Source organism: Bombina bombina, chromosome 1 (genome assembly GCF_027579735.1).
Source record: "Bombina bombina isolate aBomBom1 chromosome 1, aBomBom1.pri, whole genome shotgun sequence".
NCBI lineage: Eukaryota > Metazoa > Chordata > Amphibia > Anura > Bombinatoridae > Bombina > Bombina bombina.
In genome coordinates this window covers 1,025,950,025-1,025,970,778 of record NC_069499.1, presented here as the reverse complement: position 1 = coordinate 1,025,970,778, position 20,754 = coordinate 1,025,950,025, and the positions used below count along the sequence as shown (strand labels likewise).

Genomic DNA, 20,754 nt, shown 5'->3' with positions numbered 1-20,754 from the left:
ACTACTGCAATGCCTCTGGATCTCGCCACCGCGAGCAGAGCCCCCAGAACCTTTGTAAAGACTCTTGGAGCAGTAGCCAGACCAAAGGGAAGAGCTACAAACTGGAAGTGCTGATCCAGAAAAGCGAATCTTAAGAACTTGAAGTGATCCTTGTGTATTGGAACATGAAGGTAAGCATACTTCAAGTCTATCATGCTCATGAACTGTCCTTCTTGAACTAAGGGCAGGATAGACCTTATCGTTTTCATCTTGAACGATGGCACAGACAGAATCTTGTTCACTTTAGGTCCAGAATCGGGCAAAACGTAACCTTCTTTGTGACCACAAAAAGGTTTGAGTAGTATCCCAGACCTCTTTCTGCTAGAGGTACTGGCACAATGACTCCTAGGGAGGAGAGATCCCTCACGCACCCTAGAAAAGCGTCTAATTTTTCTGGTCTTGAAGACAGGTTTGATAAGAGGAATCTGCCCCTGGGTGGATGAGATTTGAAACCTATCCTGTAACTATCCTGGGCAACGACCTCCAGAACCCAAGGGTCTTGCACGTCTCCCAGCCAAGCCTCCATAAACAGAGATAGTCTGCCCTCCACACGATCCAGTGACAGATCGGGGCCCTCCCCTTCATGCCGATTTTGTCTCAGCGGGCTTCTTGTTCTGCTTAGACTTGTTCCAAGATTGAGCTAGTTTCAAAGTTCCCTTGGACTAATCAGACTTAGGGGAGTGCTGCTGACGTTGGGACGAAAATTAGGACCTTGTCCTTTAGCTTTATTTTTCTTATCCTGCGGTAAAAAGGCACCCTTGCCCTCAGTGACTGTGAATATGATAAAGTCCAATCCTGGACCAAAAAAGAGCCTTCCCTTTAAATGGAAGGGAAAGTAAACTAGATTTGGAAGTCATGTTAGCCGACCAAGACTTTAACCATAGAGCCCTACGGGCAAGAACAGAAAAGCCTGATGTCTTGGCATTCAAGCAGATAATCTGCATATTTGCATCACAAATAAACGAATTAGCAACCCTCAAGGCCTTAATTCTTTCCTGGATCTCATTGAGGGGAATTTCCACCTCGATCATCTCCGACATTGACTCACACCAATAGGTAGCAGCTCCAGCCACCACAGCAACCGCCGCTGCCGGCTGAAATAAAAATCCTGTGTGCTGAAACATCTTTCTTAACAGAGTCTCCAGCTTCTTATCCATGGGCTCCTTAAAAAAACAAACTATCAGAGGGCGGAGCTAACTACCGAAACAACAAGACGTGCATCAGGGAGCTCCTACGGCTAATATACAATAAATAGATTTAACAGATGCAGTTTTCAACAAATTTCATGAGAAAAAGTTCTCACTGTAAGAGAATTCATGCTGGAATCATTATTTCCACAAGATAAGAGACTCTATGCCAAAGAACTGCGACTTTATTCCTAGAGAGCTGTGTTCCTATTCACATAACATGGCGGCTCACTCCTATGCTAAACTACGCAGATATTAACAAACAAATTTAAAAAGCCTACTAACTTAAGCCTACTGAAGGACAGGAATCCTCACTGTGAGCGGTATATACGTTTGAGAAAATTAACTTATCTCTCACCCTCACGCTTCAAATATGGTACCGGGAGAGGAGGAACCTTACCTTGCTATACATGCAGCCCTGAGGGAATTAGAGGCTAGAATGTCAGCCGGATTTGCCAGTATTTCAGATGCCATAAAGATTGACATAACACATTGTGAGATTCCAGTGCTGGGTAAGACGGAAAACACACTTCAGCTGACTTACATAGAGCGTCACGACTCATCAGAGGAGCTGCTTATAGCGACTTCAGGGGGCTTTAACATGGAATTAAATAGTCCCATTGAAGATCCCACTCTAAGTAGTAACGGCTTTGTTCTGGGGGAAACGGTTCACCCCCGGGAGCAGGAAGTTAAACACCGGATAGCGCTGATAGAGACACCTATAAAGACCAAACCGGTAAGCATGTCTCCTGAAATGGGGAATCAAACAGAGTCTGGGTCACTCACCCGCGATAAGCCACTCAATACTCCCGACATAAGCTTCTAAGGGGCAATACGCTTTTCCTACTCCATGATGAGCCCACGCTGCTACAGAAAGACACGGCCTCCCTATACCCTTCTGGACCATTAAAGCTACTGTTCTCACATATAATCCCATCTGTTTTGCTTACTACCCTTGATTGTTATTGGGACATTAAAGTGAAATACTGGGACTTTAATGGGTATCTCTCACCCGGTAACGGTACAGCACTCAACACATGGCATAATGGAGTTCCTAGGGGCAAATTATCACTGCTTCTTGTGGACCGCTCACAGACGATTTGGAACATTTGCAAACTGCTCTATTTTCTACCTATTAAACCTAGCTTGGGATATCTCCAGAAACGAGGTATCGGTTGACTTTCATAATTACTAAAATACATGGGACTGTGCTCATTTTACAACAAGTTTCCTGTTCATGCTTTCGTTTTAACGTTGTTTAGTGACACATGTTAACCCCCTCACCGTGATTATTCCTCTCTTAAATTTTTGATACTGGGGAGAAAATATTATATCTCCTAGAATTGTTGTTACCTAAGGGGTGAATCCCTAGTCGTTCACATAGCCTGATCTAGGTAATCTAGTTCCTGTTGCTTACAAGTTTTGTCATATTTTATGTATATATGTTTGTTCTATAGGTAATCTTAGTATGCTCTAAATAATCTAGATTATATCTACATCAAATGAGGATGTTGCAGTTGGCACACAGAGTGGGCAATAGGGTTTAGTATGATTATATGTCACACAGATAAGTTATAGTACGTCAAATCCACTGTATTCCTGTTGACCGAAGTACTATAACATATACTTGCATTTCTACACTTTATGCAGACCTTTTCTCCACACCACATTGACAGATATAATTTCACCTAATTAAAAGGGCTATTTGACTGTGTAGTCATTTGCTAAGCCCCCCAAGTTCTAGCTGAGACACCATTACAGTTCTTACAGGGCTTAATAGAAACTGGGTTCATTGGTACTTACTCTTTGGTATATAACCTTCTCCAGGCCCAAAAGCTTAGTAGTGCGCTTAACATTTCTGAGAACATATAGTGCGCAATCCCTTATTATTTGGAGGTTAGGAAGCAATCTCGAGTAACCCCTTTTTAGATTTTTATAACAACAAATTGAGGTGAATGATGATATTGGCATTTTTATAATCCTCAATTGCATGAACCCTATATCCCACTATATATTTATCACTGAGTATGTTTACAACTCACATAAGAGGCTTATATTCTTTTCTTCAGAATCTATACATTTACTAATCTGTCCTTTGTCGAGATCTCTCTCTACTGAAGCTATGAGAAGGAGTCCGTACATCTGACATTCATATAATGTAAGTAGTTTGTTGGTTAACGGTGGCACATCCTCTTATTTTGGTCAGAACTTGTTACAGACTGAACATATAGACGTGTGGGTACATCTCATAGATATAACTCCATGCCACACCGTCCTATATATTATTTCTTAATTGTCATGTTATTTCCATCCATTACCTCTATTTGACTCCTCTCCTCCCTTTCCCGCGGGTCATACCCCTTCTCCTTTTTCCCACATCGCCTATAGTTGGCATCTCCCCAGGAGAGGGGTTCATATAGCAGTCCTCTATCTTCCATATATATTTAAATATCCTCCCCTGCTCCCATTCTGTTTTGGAAACTACCCTTACTTTTACATCTCCTAGCTTGAATTTACTCATGGTGTAAATGGAGGATTAGAGTGACCCGAATCGGCTTAAGAGGTTTTGTTTTCACATGAACCCCAGCATAATATTTAGCTAAGATGTATTGTATTGTATGTTGGTCAATCTATATGTATGACTATTTTGCTGATATTAAATTAAAGCTCCTTCAACTATTAAGGTTAATGGCCCTGTAGTCTTTATCTCTCCAGTATTCTAGCTGGCTCCGCCCTCCATTTCCCCCCATTTCGAGCGGCTCTTGCCCGCTGCTTCCCCCCCCCATACACGTAGGCCTCTGAGAGGTCGGACAAAAGCCAATTCCCTACCTTCTATCAGTTATAGTTTATAAAGTATCTCTCAACTTGAGGTAGGGATCATTAGTTATATAATATAAAAATAGAGGTTTCATTGATATATGTTCCAGTCACCTGTATTTCTTATATATTGTCTTACATTTTCTCTTCATGGTGGCAGAAGTGGTGCTATAATGCATGTCAACTGTTATTCTAATACACATAAGTATATATGGCGCCACTACGGGTAAGAGGGCCCCTCCCGAAGGATGATTAGTAGTGCAATGGGGAGCTGCATGTGTAATAGGAGATGACTGCAGGGAACGCACCTCGCAGGACGGACACCCCCTCAGAGGTGGACGGCTCAGTGGTACTAAATATCTTGTTCTTTTTAGATAGCACTACTTTATCAAGGCATGTGCAACATAATTGAGCAGGGGGGTATACCGTAGCATCCTCACAATAAAAACAGGTATTAGATTTAGTTAAAGAGGGAGTACCCTCTAATGCATCGGAGTCCTCCATAGCTTGTGCTTGTACGATGGACTACAGAAAAAATAAATGGCACCTTTATACCCCCAATGGCCGGGGCACTCACCACCTCCTATGAACCAGGTCCCACAGAGAAACCGATTTGTCTCCTGTAAACCTCACAGTCAGGAAAAAGGAAGTCAATGAGGCCGCACCCAGTCACATGGAGTGCCATGCAGGACCGCCCCTGCTTCAGGAAGAAAGCGCGCCAAACTGACAAGCTGCGCAGTTATCCAAAACGAAAGTAAAACCTGAATGTTTACGCATGTTGCAGCGTAAAACATAATAAATCATGTATAAATCCCCCCTGTTCAATAATCCCCTTCCGGGTAAATTAATCCTTGATTCCATACAGATAAAGGAGGTACACTGTGACCCTGTCTTCTTTATATTATCATATGAGGTAAAATGAAACAATCTTTCCAGAATCATCACCGTGGAACAGACACACAGTCTCTCAAGTTTGACAGTCTTGTAGCATAGCACCTGACATGGACTTGAGTGAAAAAAGCAGGCAGTGAAACTCGTCAACACTGATTGCTTTAGGAGTTGTTAATACGAGTCTTGATGGTTTCGCAGAAAGACTCTCCTCACATCGCCAGACCCTAACATTTGTCAATGCTCTCACTGAGAAGCTGACAAGACTACTTAAAACTCCAGTCCCATAGCGAAGAGTACTACCCTCCATAAGAGACTACTCAGAATCTTCCGGCACTTCTCTGCCATTCTCCTGTGACGAAATGCAAAGAATGACTGGGGGATGAGGGGAGTGGGGGAGGTATTTAAGCGTTTGGCTGGGGTGTCTTTGCCTCCTCCTGGTGGCCAGGTTCTGTATTCCCACAAGGAATGAAGCCGTGGATTCTCCTCATACAGATGGAAAGGAAATTATCTGGTAAGCATAATTTGTGTATTTTCACTTTTGTCATATTCTGAATTTGAAGTTTATAGACTTGTGTTTTATGAGACTAGGTCTTTGGGAGCCTCCCCTAGCCTTAAATGTACCTCTACTCACCCTTCTGGCCTTTTATCTGCCTCTGTCTGGTTGTAGTAAGGTTGTGTGTGTGTGGTAGTTCTTCTCCAGCCTGTAGATTCTTTTTGTTTTATGACAAAGACTGAGACATATTTCAGTATGAATTGGAGTTAGTCCATTCACAGACCCTTGTCAGGCTGCCTGGGGCCAGTTTTTGCACTAACCCACAGAGTCCCCTAGGTTTATTCCTGTAGTCTTTATAGAATATGGAATAATTATCTGGGGTCCTATTCTGCTAACCCTTTTTGGAAGCAAAAAACAAATATGTTTGAAGTGTTTCATCTGAAGCCGTGGACTCTCCTCATATTAAGATGGAAAGAAAAAATACCAGATTACAGGGAAACAAAAGGTAAACATCTGAAAACATTTTAAATGTGACAGATCTTTATTACATGTGTGAGCACAGTGCAATTGTAATAAAATACTTTACTTTTTATATCCGATTTGTTACCTAATATTCCTATCCTCAAAGGGCCTTTGGATCCCCTGCGTTTTCTCTTCAGTGCAGTCAGCTGTTGAAGTCGGTTCCAGATAGTCTGTTCAGCTTTTTCTCTATCAATAAATAGTAATTACATACTATATTCATTTACTTTTCTTATGCTTAATCAAATGTGACCTCTGATCTGATAAATGTCCCCAGCAACTCTTTAGAAGCTAGATACACATAAAACATTTTTGACTTTCTGTGACATTATTTTCTACTATTTAACGTTTTATTTCACTTTCTTGAATGCAACATTTAATTTAAGAAAATAAAAAAATGTAATTTAAGGGACTACAGGACATGTGGAATAATATCTTTAATCTGTGTGTTAAGTTGGGAATTACTTTGAGAAGGCATCCTTGATACATTTTTATTTTGGTTTTGAAACACTACTTAAATTGAGAAGAACCTTCAATGTCTGTAACTGTTGTGTGCAAGCGAAGGGTTATTTCATGGCTCTATGTGCACCGTGGAAATAGCAAGCATATTATGAGTTGAAAGTAAATCAAATTTAACGAGCAACATTAGAACGAGAGACAAAAAATGTGTACAAAAACACATAAAAATACATTTAAAAAGTACAGTTACACTCCTAATAACATTGATAAAATGATAAAAAAATTGCATTAAAAAGTTATAAATGCTCAAAGATATGAGGTCTCAGGTGTTAGAGGAAAAACAAGGCAGGCAAAGGGCTTTAACATAGAGATACATACATACAAGACTAAATATGTATATGTGTGTATATATATATATATATATATATATATATATATATATATATATATATATATATATATATACAGGGAGTGCAGAATTATTAGGCAAATGAGTATTTTGACCACATCATCCTCTTTATGCATGTTGTCTTACTCCAAGCTGTATAGGCTCGAAAGCCTACTACCAATTAAGCATATTAGGTGATGTGCATCTCTGTAATGAGAAGGGGTGTGGTCTAATGACATCAACACCCTATATCAGGTGTGCATAATTATAAGGCAACTTCCTTTCCTTTGGCAAAATGGGTCAAAAGAAGGACTTGACAGGCTCAGAAAAGTCAAAAATAGTGAGATATCTTGCAGAGGGATGCAGCACTCTTAAAATTGCAAAGCTTCTGAAGCGTGATCATCGAACAATCAAGCGTTTCATTCAAAATAGTCAACAGGGTCGCAAGAAGCGTGTGGAAAAACCAAGGCGCAAAATAACTGCCCATGAACTGAGAAAAGTCAAGCGTGCAGCTGCCAAGATGCCACTTGCCACCAGTTTGGCCATATTTCAGAGCTTCAACAACCCTGGAGTGCCCAAAAGCACAAGGTGTGCAATACTCAGAGACATGGCCAAGGTAAGAAAGGCTGAAAGACGACCACCACTGAGCAAGACACACAAGCTGAAACGTCAAGACTGGGACAAGAAATATCTCAAGACTGATTTTTCTAAGGTTTTATGGACTGATGAAATGAGAGTGAGTCTTGATGGGCCAGATGGATGGGCCCGTGGCTGGATTGGTAAAGGGCAGAGAGCTCCAGTCCGACTCAGACGCCAGCAAGGTGGAGGTGGAGTACTGGTTTGGGCTGGTATCATCAAAGATGAGCTTGTGGGGCCTTTTCGGGTTGAGGATGGAGTCAAGCTCAACTCCCAGTCCTACTGCCAGTTTCTGGAAGACACCTTCTTCAAGCAGTGGTACAGGAAGAAGTCTGCATCCTTCAAGAAAAACATGATTTTCATGCAGGACAATGCTCCATCACACGCGTCCAAGTACTCCACAGCGTGGCTGGCCAGAAAGGGTATAAAAGAAGAAAATCTAATGACATGGCCTCCTTGTTCACCTGATCTGAACCCCATTGAGAACCTGTGGTCCATCATCAAATGTGAGATTTACAAGGAGGGAAAACAGTACACCTCTCTGAACAGTGTCTGGGAGGCTGTGGTTGCTGCTGCACGCAATGTTGATGGTGAAGAGATCAAAACACTGACAGAATCCATGGATGGCAGGCTTTTGAGTATCCTTGCAAAAAAAGGTGGCTATATTGGTCACTGATTTGTTTTTGTTTTGTTTTTGAATGTCAGAAATGTATATTTGTGAATGTTGAGATGTTATATTGGTTTCACTGGTAAAAATAAATAATTGAAATGGGTATATATTTGTTTTTTGTTAAGTTGCCTAATAATTATGCACAGTAATAGTCACCTGCACACACAGATATCCCCCTAAAATAGCTATAACTAAAAACAAACTAAAAACTACTTCCAAAACTATTCAGCTTTGATATTAATGAGTTTTTTGGGTTCATTGAGAACATGGTTGTTGTTCAATAATAAAATTAATCCTCAAAAATACAACTTGCCTAATAATTCTGCACTCCCTGTATATAAAAAAAGGCTTAACTTGTGTTAAGACTGGTTGAGGAGATCATACATGTATAAATCATATATAGTTATAGATATATACAGATAATAAATAGGAATATCAATTTAAAAATACTAAGAACATATTTCCCTATGTAAAGAACATTGAAATGTGAAATCTTTATAGAAAATACATACTTTATTAAATATGAATATTGCATACAGGAATGCCCCACTCATACAGCGGGTTAGGGACCGGAGCCCCGCTGTAAAGTGAAAACCACCTTAAAGTGAAATAAGGCAGTTTCAGCTTTCTTTTCACTTACTAGTGTGTTTGAAAGCTTGAAAACATGTTTGAACTAACCTATATTAGGGGTGCAATAGTGCTACGTTTAGTTTAACATTAACACAGCACAGTATTCAATAAGTACTTAATAAATACTGTACCTGTAAAATAGTGACAATTACTGTAGTAAAATTTGCCAGACTATAACACTGAGACACAGATTGCACTGTAATGATGTAAACAGAGTGAAGTAAGCATAACAAAATGGCGGCAGTCTTCTCGCAAATCTCACAATGATTACAGCACTGTTTCAAAATCCTTGGAGGTTGAACTTCAGCTCCACGAAGCGCTGTATTAGTGAAGCACTGTAAAGTGAAGCTCTGTAAAGTGAGGTATGCCTGTAATTTATTACAGCTACTTAAATGCAAAGGGCTCCAATGCACATATATATATATATATAAATACACAGTATACACACACGGTACTGTGCAAAAGGCATAGGCCCCCCATTAGATTTGTTGTTTTAGCAATGGTATTATGACCATTTATAATTATTTCTCAGTCTATTTATTAAAATACAACCAGAAAATACAGGATATTTGTATGCAGTATTGATCAGTCGTTGTGGAAGGGTAGAAGCCAAGAAACCCCTTTCTCGGAAGGGGAACAGGGTGAAAAAAAGGCTAAAATATGCTAAAGCTCACAAAGAATGGAATGAAGATCAGTGGGAAAGAGTATTATGGAGTGATGAATCAAATTTGAAATGTTTGTGTCCAATTGTTGACAATATGTGAGAAGAAGAGTTGGAGAGAGATGGAAAAATGAGTGCTTGTGGCCTTCAGTGAAATATGGAAAGCTCCTGATTGGGAATGGTTTTATTTTTTCAGCATGATAACGATCCCAGCACACTGCTAATGCAGTGAAATCATATTTGGATAGAGAAACAGCTGATAAAAAACTGAGAGTCAGTGACTAGCCTCCGCAGAGTCCAGCCCTGAATATTATAGAGGCAGTATGGGATCACCTGGACAGAGAAAGAAATAAAAGACAACCTAAATCTAAAAGAAAAACTCCAGGATGTGCTGAAAGAAGCCTGGTATAATATGCCAGAAGATTACTTCAGAAAACTGCAGGACAGCCTCCCCAAAAGAGTTCAAGATGTGCTTAGTGCCAAGGGAGGTCACACTAAATACTGATTTTTGCCTGAAGAAGCCATTTTGTTCTGAAATTTGTGTTATATTATATTTTGTGTATGATTCCTGTATTTTAAAACTTTTCTAAAACAACAAATCTAATGGTGGCCTAAGACTTTTGCACAGTACTGTATACTGTATACAGTACATATGTATGTATCTCTTGGTTAAAGCCTCTTGAATGCCTTTTTTCCTAACAGCTCATATCTTTGAGCCCTTATAACTCTTTTATGAATGTTTTTTAATATTTTTATTAGACAGTTATTATGAGTGTAACTATACTTTTAAGTGTATTTTTCATATGTTTTGCACAACTTATTTGACTCACGTAACAGTTAATCAGAGCTCTGAAGTCGCTTTATCATATGCACATTAAATTCAATTGTGCTCAAGGGAACACATTTACTTTCAACTTGTAATACGCGTGCTACTTCTGACATGCACAAAGAGCCACAATAAATTGCAATAGTTAGCTTGCCACTTATAATCTAGCCAAGAGTGTGTTAATAAATGGAGTGCATCCAGCAGAGGGGACAGTTATGTTGAACATATTTATCTGCAATATCAGCAAAGGGCTACAGGGGTAAATATGTCTCTTTGCAGATAAAACAAAAATGTACAATAGAAATGATGTTCCGGGGGCGGAGCTAGCCAGCCTAGGAGATGGCTGCTATCTGACTGAGCTCCTGTGCCCTATCAAAGTGTGAACGTAAATGGCATTAGCCACCCTGCACTTTGAAGCGCCAAATTGACTGACATGTAAGCTAATTCACTCCAGCCCATGATCTGAGGGACCTGCTCTGCTCGACATAAACCGCAAACAACACTCCTCCAACAGCTCAAACTGGGATGTAACCCCTCATGTAAACACCTTTAACGTTCTCACAATTGAAATGCTGTAATTACACCCTCTCCACTATAAGTTCTCAAATACTGCTCAAAGCAAACAAAATTGCAGTTTTTATTCTTGTCAAGTACCTGCAACACTAGCAAAGACTTAATGAACTGCACACAGAGCATTAATTAGTTTCTCTGCTTCTCTCTTAAAGTGACAACAAAAGCAAGGAGGCTAGACCTCTTTAGACACATACAGCTATGTCTCCAAAAAGGGTTACTAAACCAAGTAAAAACACTAAACTTCTAAAAACATCCACTCACTCAGTAAACAGCTTTTTCAAGACATTAGAAGCTAAGACACCAGCTCCCATGGAAGAAGTGTTACCAGATCAAGGGTCCAACCAAAGTTCATCAGACTCTGAAAGTGATCATACACCAGAAAATATTACAATCCCTACAGCCCTTTTCAAAACACTACCATCAAAGAAAGATTTTTCCTCCCTCCTCTCTCAGGTCAAGCAATGCATCAAAGATGAAATTTCAGACCTCAAAAAAGATATCACAGAAATCGGTCATAGAGTTGAAGCACTGGAAAACAGCCAAGATTTACACGCAGAAGCTATCTCTGACCTGCATGACACTATTCATAAGCAAGATACAACCATCACCGAATTAGAGGCTAAGATAGACGATGTTGAAAATCGCAGCAGACGTCAGAACATCAGATTGAGGGGAATTCCTGAATCCATTCCACCATCAGATATTGAACAATACCTTCAGGATCTGTTTAACACACTGAAAAAAGAAGAAACACCATCCAAAATAAGTTTAGACAGAGCCCACAGGGCCTTGCGCCCCAAACCGCTAGCGGGACAACCACCAAGGGATGTTATAGTTCGTGTCACTAACTTCCAAGAAAAAGAAGAGCTAATGAGACTAGCTAGAGAACAGCAGCCCATCAAATATGAAAACGCAGAGATACAGATGTTTGCTGATCTATCACAGAGAACTCTTACAAAAAGAAAAGAACTCAAACCACTCACAATGTTGCTAAGGAAGCTAAATATCCCGTATAGATGGGGGTTTCCTTTCCATCTCTTGATCCTCTGGAGGGGGAGACGCATCACGTGTTCATCCACCAAAGATATACCAGGTATATGTAAAGAACTGGACATTCCACCTCCTCCAATGGAGGAAAATACCACTTCCCAAGAGAAACACTCAAGCCCGGATAAGCCCTCTCCCCTGCCACAAAGGAACGAATGGAGACAAGCCTCTCAAAGAAAGATGCGCAAACCTGCACAGCCAACATCTCCAACATTGGATGAAAGGGGATAATGACTAATCGCCACCTCCAAAGATTCTATACTTACCATTTTGAGTCTACTCCTGGAGGGGTTACCAACTGCAAGTATCTCCAGCAAACCTTATTATATTGGGCCTGAAAACCCTGAGAAATGTTGATGTGGAGTTTTAAAGGGTAAAATGTTAACTGTTAACTGATGTTGACGTTTATTTCTTGTTCTCATTTAGTCGGGAGTTTATCTCCTTTAAGATAGAAATATGTTGCTAAGATTGTTATGTCTTATTGTGTTTCTTCACTGTCTTTCCTGTTCACCTTTCCTTTTCTATCCTCTCTTCTCTATCCTTTTTAAGTCTGTATTGCTAAATACTCACATGCCAGAATGCAAAATGTGTTATTGTCAATCACCCTCATTTTTGCTGATTATACATGATGGTTAATCATACAACACAAAACCTCAACATCTATACACAAAACACCAAAGGCCTCAACTGCCCCAATAAAAGAAGAATGGCTATTCTGGATCTCCAAAAAAAAGGAGGACATATCCTAATGCTCCAAGAAACCCATTTTAAAGGCAAAAATATCACTAAATATTTTTCTACACATTACCCCCTACACTTCCATAGTTCCAACCCACACAAAAAAATTAATGGAGTGAGCATCCTAATCCACAAATCGGTCCCTTTTACTAAGACACATATTATATGTGACAAGGAGGGCAGATATCTATGCTTGAAAGGCCTTCTTTATGGTAAACCTGTAACTTTAGTGAATGTTTACACCCCAAATTCACATCAGGATAAATTTATAACCTCAGTAGTGGACCTAATTCTTACAGAGGCAAAGGGATCATTGATCATAGCAGGAGATTTGAATCTCCCTTTAGACCCCACAGTTGATTGCTCAAACCCCCTCACCAGAACTAGAATCCCACATCTTCATACCATATGGCAAAAATTTAAACTTCTCGGCCTGCACGACACCTGGAGATATTACAACCCCCAAAAACTAGACTTCACCTTCTTTTCACACCCTAATAGGACCTATTCTAGGCTGGACTATATTTTAGTAGATCACCTAATTTTATCCCACACCATGCACTCAGGTATTCAGCATACAACATGGTCAGACCATTCACTAGTGACATGTACCATAAAATGGCCAACAGCTCCCATCAGACCTTTCCAATGGAAATTAGAAGATTCAATATTACTAGACCCAACACAAAAAGAACTCTTTCTAGAACATATAACCTCTTACTTCTCCATAAATGCATCACCAGACATTAATGTGACCACCCTTTGGGAGGCCCACAGGAGCACTATAAGAGGTGAGTTTATCAAGACTGCCGCCCAAATTAAAAAGAAAAGTCGAGAGGAGATAAATATACTAGCTACAGAAATCGCGGACTTAGATTTCAAACATAAATTAAACCCCTCTGACACTTCTATCCTAGATCAACTCAAGCTTAAAAGAGAAAATATGAACTCTATACTGCATATCCAAACACAAAGGAAACTTCTGCATTTACACCAAACCTTCTACAGGGAGGGAAACAAATCAGGGAAGCTTTTGGCCAGGGCATTAAAGAAACAACAGCAAAAAACCTACATTCATTCCATCAAAACATCACATGGTAAACAATTAGAAGACACCAAGTCCATAGCCAGGGAATTCAAGGAATTCTACCATAGACTTTATAATCTTTTCCCACTTAGAAATACGCAAAACCATACACTCCTCTGTAATCGATACCTAGACAGCTTGCCTATCCCCAAGCTTAATGCAGACCAATGCCAGCTCCTAGATCGCTCCATTCAATCATCTGAAGTACTAGAGGCAATAAAACAATTAAAACAAAACAAAGCTCCAGGCCCTGATGGCTTTACAGGACTATACTATAAGACATTTGCTTCTGTTCTAATACCTCACTTAACATCACTATTTAACTCCATACCAGAAAAATTACCTTTCCCGGATACTATGATGCAAGCGAATATCTCAGTTTTAGCTAAACCTGGCAAGCCCCCAAACATTCCAGCTAACTTTAGGCCCATCTCTTTATTAAATATTGATCTTAAACTATACGCAAAAATACTAGCTTCCCGCCTCAACCAAATTCTCCCATCCATAGTTCACCAAGATCAAGTGGGCTTTGTCCCACATAGAGAAGCAAAAGATAACACGGTCAAAGTACTCAATTTGCTAGAACATGTTACACAAAACAAGACCCCAACTGTTTTCGTATCCACCAACGCTGAAAAAGCTTTTGACCGACTGGACTGGACATACCTACTTTCGACCCTACAACACTTCCACATCCCAGACTCTTTTATCCAAAAAATTCTTGCTCTATACTCAAATCCCACGGCTCAGATTAAGATTAATGGAACCCTTTCTGAACCGTTTGAAATTCGGAATGGCTCCAGACAGGGATGCCCCCTCTCACCACTTCTGTTCATTTTATCCCTAGAGCCTCTGGCTATTAAAATAAGACTGAATGACCAAATCAACGGAATATCTATAGCAGACCATACACACAAACTGGCCATATTTGCGGACGATTTACTCTTGACCCTCACAAACCCTATATCATCGCTACAACAGGCAACCACTGAATTAACACAGTTTGGGACGATATCAAATTTCCTAGTAAACATGACTAAATCTGAATACTTACCAATACACCTGACAACTAACGCCCTTAATACATTAAAATCAACTTGTCCCCTTAAACAGCAAACAAAATTCCTGAAATATCTTGGCATTCACATTACCCCAGATAAGGCAGACCTCCGCAAATATAACTATGGAGGCCTGATCACAGAACTCCAAACACTTACATCCCAATGGCTCCCAAAAAACATATCCTGGACAGGTAGAATACAGGCAGCAAAAATGATTCTACTACCAAAAGTTTTATACATTCTTCAGACAGTTCCTATCCCAGGCATACAAAAAGATTTAGATACTATGCAAAAGATCATAAATGACTACATTTGGAGACGTAGACCCCCGAGGATTAACAAAAACACACTCTTTAAACCTCCAGCAGAGGGAGGCTTGGGGGTTCCCCACCTTCGCTCTTATAAACTCGCTATATCCCTTCAGAGAATTCTTGAGTGGTACAAATTTAATACACCTAATCATAAAAGCTGGGTCCAAATTGAGTCTAACCTAGCTACCACAGACAACCTAAATACCGCAAGCTGGAATCCGGCTCATTTTACCAAACACTCCATCTCAACATCATCCATCTCCAACGAAACTTGGACAGATTGGAAGCACATCTGTAAAACACCAAACAAAATCTAATCCAGATACTCACCCCTCACTACACTACTGAACAACCCGGAATTTAACCCCGGCATAACCCCAGAACCCAACTCTCACACAGACCCCCAAAAACTCCTCCCCATATATCTCCTAATAGAGGATAATAAGACCATTAAAGGTAAATCCCAACTTGACTTAATAGAACATCCCTTCCTCTCCTCTTGGCTCCGTGTACACCAACTGAAACACTATATATCTACACATAAATACAAAGGGGACCTATTTCGCCCCCTCACAGCATTTGAACAGATCTGTATATCCAAAGAGAATATAAAAGGAATAATCTCCAAGTTATACAAACATACCTTAACACTCACTTATCCAGATCTTCCATCCTACACAAAGAGATGGGATAACGAATTGCACTTAAATACATCAACAGAAACATGGTTACGCAGATTCTCAAATCTTTCGCATTCAGCACACTCAGCCCATGCAAAGGAAACTAATATCAAACTATTAATGAGGTGGTACTTAACGCCAGCTAGAATTAAATATATATTCAAACAAACCTCAGGTTCATGCTGGAGAGGATGCCCCAGAGAAGGGCACCTTTCCCACATTTGGTGGGAGTGCCAACATATTAAACCATACTGGTCTAGTGTTTTTCAGATCATCAACAAAACCTTAAGCAGTCAACTGACACCCAGCCCAGAATTAATAATGCTAAGCCACCCACCGGAGGTCACTTGTAAAATAAGAAAACACCTTTACTACATCATGCTAAATGCAGCTAATCAGTTAATACCGAAAAAATGGAAATCAGCAATCATACCCACCATTCCAGATTGGATTGACTTAGTCAATAAAAACTTAAAACTAGAGAGATTATACTATCTAAAACTAGACCAACTATCATTATATCTGGACATGATGTTTTTGTGGGAATCTGTTCAATATAATACTCAGAACATATAATGTACTTGCTGAGTAACATACTCAACCAAAGTGATACAGAAATTATGGTATTCATAAATGTCTAAGTTTTTCTTTTTCACTACATCCTTAATTTTCTCTTTCTTTTTTCCTTCTTTACTACCATCTACTCCCCTTCCTACAAGGCAAGAGACCAGTTACTAATGTTCCACAAAAATGTACCTGGTTTACGTCACAACTTATAAGAAAAACAGATTATTGATGTCCTCACATTGTTGAACTATGGGAAAGTTCTCATGCTGTACTTATTAGTCTAGAGATTTTGGACTTCCCTGAATTACAGCGAAACTGTGAAGAGACTCTAAGCTTGAGGCATCATGGAAAAGACTCTAGATCCTAAATGTTGTGATTTGAGCCAATGTGAAATCTTTATTTTCTCTGTATCTATGAAAATAGACTTGCCTTTTGTTACTCTGTTACTGTATTAATGTAAAACTCAATAAAAAAAAAAAAAAAAAAAAAAAAAAGAAATGATGTTCCAGGGGGAGTGGACCAAATGAGAAATGATCTAAAAAAAAAATTGGAGGATTGTACAGATGACTGGGATCTAAAGTTAAATATTGCAATGTACAGATGACTAGGATCTAAAGTTAAATATTGCAAAGTGCAAAATTATGCATAAAAATCCAAAGGTTAATTAAAGAATCAATGACACTTTACTTATCAAAAAATAAAACTAGGACTTGGGAAATATTTTTTTAGATGATTTAAAATTTGGTAAACAATGTAGAATTGCAGTGAGTAAGGCAAGTGGAATGCTTGTTTGTGTTGGTAGCGGTATTTACAACAGAATTAGGAAGGTTGTGGAGAGGTTAAGGATCTCTTTAGTAATGACAAATCAATAGTTTTAAACTATATAATTTTACATTTAAAATGGGAGTAATATTGTTTGAGGAGTTTGCTAATGCCCATAATATCAATGTAAAATAAAATTAGCCACATCACATTTTTAAAAAGACAAATTTTTACATGAAGTGAAGAATTTACCTGACAGAGCAAGTAACCAGAAGGATCACATCAGCCTGCACAGAAAAGAATGAGATTGTTTAAAAAAAAAAAAAAATTTAGAAAATAGAGACCTAAATAAAAATAGATATCTGTTTGCTATATATATATATATATATATATATATATATATATATATATATATATATATATATATATATACACACATACAGCTATATATATATATATATATATATATATATATACACACATACAGCTATATATATATATATATACTATGCAAAAAAGGCAGCACTCACTGGTCATTTGTAAGTAAAATTTAGCTTTCAATAATACAAAAAGTTAAAATCTTGGGAAAAACATGACGTGTCGATGCCTAACTGGCATCTTTTTCAAATGTCCCAAAAGGTAAATCCAAAGTGGTCACACCAGCTATGTGGTGTTCCCCATGAGAGCATAAAACTACTGGCTGAATGTGTTATATTTATACAAGTCATAGCTGACATTGAGGCTGTGTTCAGCTGTGGATAATCACTTGCAAATCTGATCAGCTGGTTCCGTTCCCACCCACAAGCTTTATACTTCATTGCGCTGTTAGTTGAGCAACTGCATGGCTAATTTGCATATGTGGGAGTGATCTGCACCGGAGTAGTGTCCAATGATCTTGCGATGTTTTCAGGCGTCATCATACACGCCCACTTGTCTCTGCTGTGAGTGAAACTTCCCCAAAGGGATATTAGCCTGTGACTTATGAACTGCTTCTGGCACAACGATGCCGTATGTTTCACTCTAAGTCTAAGTCTCACATATTCTAGACTCTAGTCTAAGTAACATATTGTTGCGGTCTCCCCCCCTTTTTGGAATAGGTAGATGATCAATAATCATGCAGCGTAGACTGGAGATGGTATGTTTCTGTGTAGCAAAGTGTCGGGCAACTAGGAGATCAGATGTTCCATTCTTCAGTGCCTCCCTAATTGAGCATCTATGATTCGCCATTCTATCTTTGAAAGGGGTGGTCGTTTTCCCCACATAGACCAGAGAACAGGGGCAAATTAGGATATATATGACATATGAGCTGTTACAATTCAGACGGTAACGAATGGTATATCTTTTATTCTTGTGTGGATGTTGAAAAGAATCTCCAACTTGCATGGAATTACAGTTAACACAATCACAGCATTTGTAGCAACCACTTTTTCGAGATTTTAACCTCGTATCACCTTGATGGGTACTTTTGGGATAATTTTTTACCAGTAGGTCCCTGATACTCATATGTCATATATATCCTAATTTGCCCCTGTTCTCTGATCTATGTGGGGGAAACGACCACCCCTTTCAAAGATAGAATGGCGAATCATAGATGCTCAATTAGGGAGGCACTGAAGAATGGAACATCTGATCTCCCAGTTGCCCGATACTTTGCTACACAGAAACATAGCATCTCCACTCTACGCTGCATGATTATTGATCATCTATCTATTCCAAAAAGGGGGGGAGACCGCAACAATATGTTACTTAGACTAGAGTCCAGATGGATCTACATGTTGGACACCGTCTCTCACAAAGGATTAAACATTAAATTGGACTTTGGGCCGTTCATTGGATAAAAATGATCCACTAATGTATGAATAAAAATGCATTAAATGTTTCCATTATTGGATTACAAAATGGACACTTTTTGAATTTGCTCATTGTTCCAGCTTCTACTATGTTTTTAACTTTTTTTTTTTTTTTTCTTTTTTTTTTTTTTTTTTTCTTTTTTTCTTCTCTACATTTTTTCTCTTCCTTTGCTACTTGGCTAATGTGTTATTAGATGTCATTTATTTAACATCACCACCCCCCACATGTTGCTGGATTGTGTGCTCTATCAAGCATTTTCTGCTAATCTTGCATGGGAGCTTCATATTAACCAATGGGGATTTACCCGCTACAAGTGGGGCATTCGTGTTGTCTGATTTGAATAGATCGAATGTGTATTACACCCCATCGATATTTCCTGACATTCCTGCATTCGCTGTTGCTTTATGAATAAATGCGAGGGTGTACCCGCTATAGGTGGGACATTTGATCTCCTTACTACAACTTTTGAATGTGTATTACATCCCAGTACAATGTTCAGTACATCATGCGCCAAGGTGAACATGCAGCTTCTACGTTGATTGACAAAGGTGACCCCTCACCAACCTGTGTGAAACATACAGCATCGTTGTGCCAGAAGCAGTTCATAAGTCACAGGCTAATATCCCTTTGTTTGGGGAAGTTTCACTCACAGGAGAGACAAGTGGGCGTGTATGATGACGCCTGAAAACATCGCAAGATCATTGGACACTACTCCGGTGCAGATCACTCCCACATATGCAAATTAGCCATGCAGTTGCTCAACTAACAGCGCAATAAAGTATAAAGCTTGTGGGTGGGAACGGAACCAGCTGATCAGATTTGCAAGTGATTATCCACAGCTGAACACAGCCTCAATGTCAGCTATGACTTGTATAAATATAACACATTCAGCCAGTAGTTTTATGCTCTCATGGGGAACACCACATAGCTGGTGTGACCACTTTGGATTTACCTTTTGGGACATTTGAAAAAGATGCCAGTTAGGCATCGAAACGTCATGTTTTTCCCAAGATTTTAACTTTTTGTATTATTAAAAGCTAAATTTTACTTACAAATGACCAGTGAGTGCTGCCTTTTTTGCATAGTACATACTGTTTTAAAATTGCACCCTGGCAGCTGAAGGACACAGTAATATTTCAGTAGTGAAATGAGGTTTATTGGATTAACAGAAAATGTGCAATATGCATCAAAACGAAATTAGACAGGTGCATAAATTTGAGCACCCCAACAGAAATATTGCATGACTATTTAGTAGAGCCTCCTTTAGCAGAAATAACAGCCTCTAGACGCTTCCTATAGCCTGTAATGAGTGTTTGGATTGTGAATGAAGGTATTTTGGACCATTCCTCCTTGCAAAACATCTCCAGTTCAGTTAGGTTTGATGGTTGCCGAGCATGGATAGGCCGCTTCAAATCATCCCACAGATTTTCAATGATATTCAGGTCTGGGGACTGGGATGGCCATTTCAGAACATTGTACTTGTTCCTCTGCATAAATGCCAGAGTAGATTTTGAGCAGTGTTTTGGGTCGTTGTCTTGTATAAATATCCAGCCCCGGCGTAACTTCAACTTTGTGACTGATTTCTCAACATTATTCTCAAGTATCTGCTGATGTTGAGTGGAATCCATGCGACCCTCAACTTTAACAAGATTTCCAGTTCCGGCACTGGCCACACAGCCCCACAGCATGATGGAACATCCACTAAATTTTACTGTTGGTAGCAAGTGTTTGTCTTGGAACGTTGTGTTCTTTTGCCGCCATGCATATCGCCCCTTGTTATGACCAAATAACTCAATCTTTGTTTACTCAGTCCACAGCACCTTCTTCCAAAATGAAGCTTGTCCAAATGTGCGTTTGCATA

At 39.3% G+C, this 20,754-nt stretch overlaps 1 protein-coding gene across 3 annotated transcripts in view; it reads right to left on the bottom strand.

Annotated features, from left to right (window-relative positions):
- CDK5RAP1 (CDK5 regulatory subunit associated protein 1) overlaps window positions 1-20,754 on the bottom strand; it is a 240,039-nt gene that overhangs the window by 173,358 nt on the left and 45,927 nt on the right. For all 3 annotated transcript variants that reach the window (XM_053719195.1, XM_053719152.1, XM_053719167.1), the window contains 2 exons: window positions 17,295-17,329; window positions 6,035-6,135 (listed from right to left, as the gene is read on the bottom strand). In XM_053719195.1, the coding sequence (XP_053575170.1) occupies window positions 6,035-6,135; window positions 17,295-17,329 (136 nt within the window). The remainder of the gene's footprint in view (window positions 1-6,034; window positions 6,136-17,294; window positions 17,330-20,754) is intronic.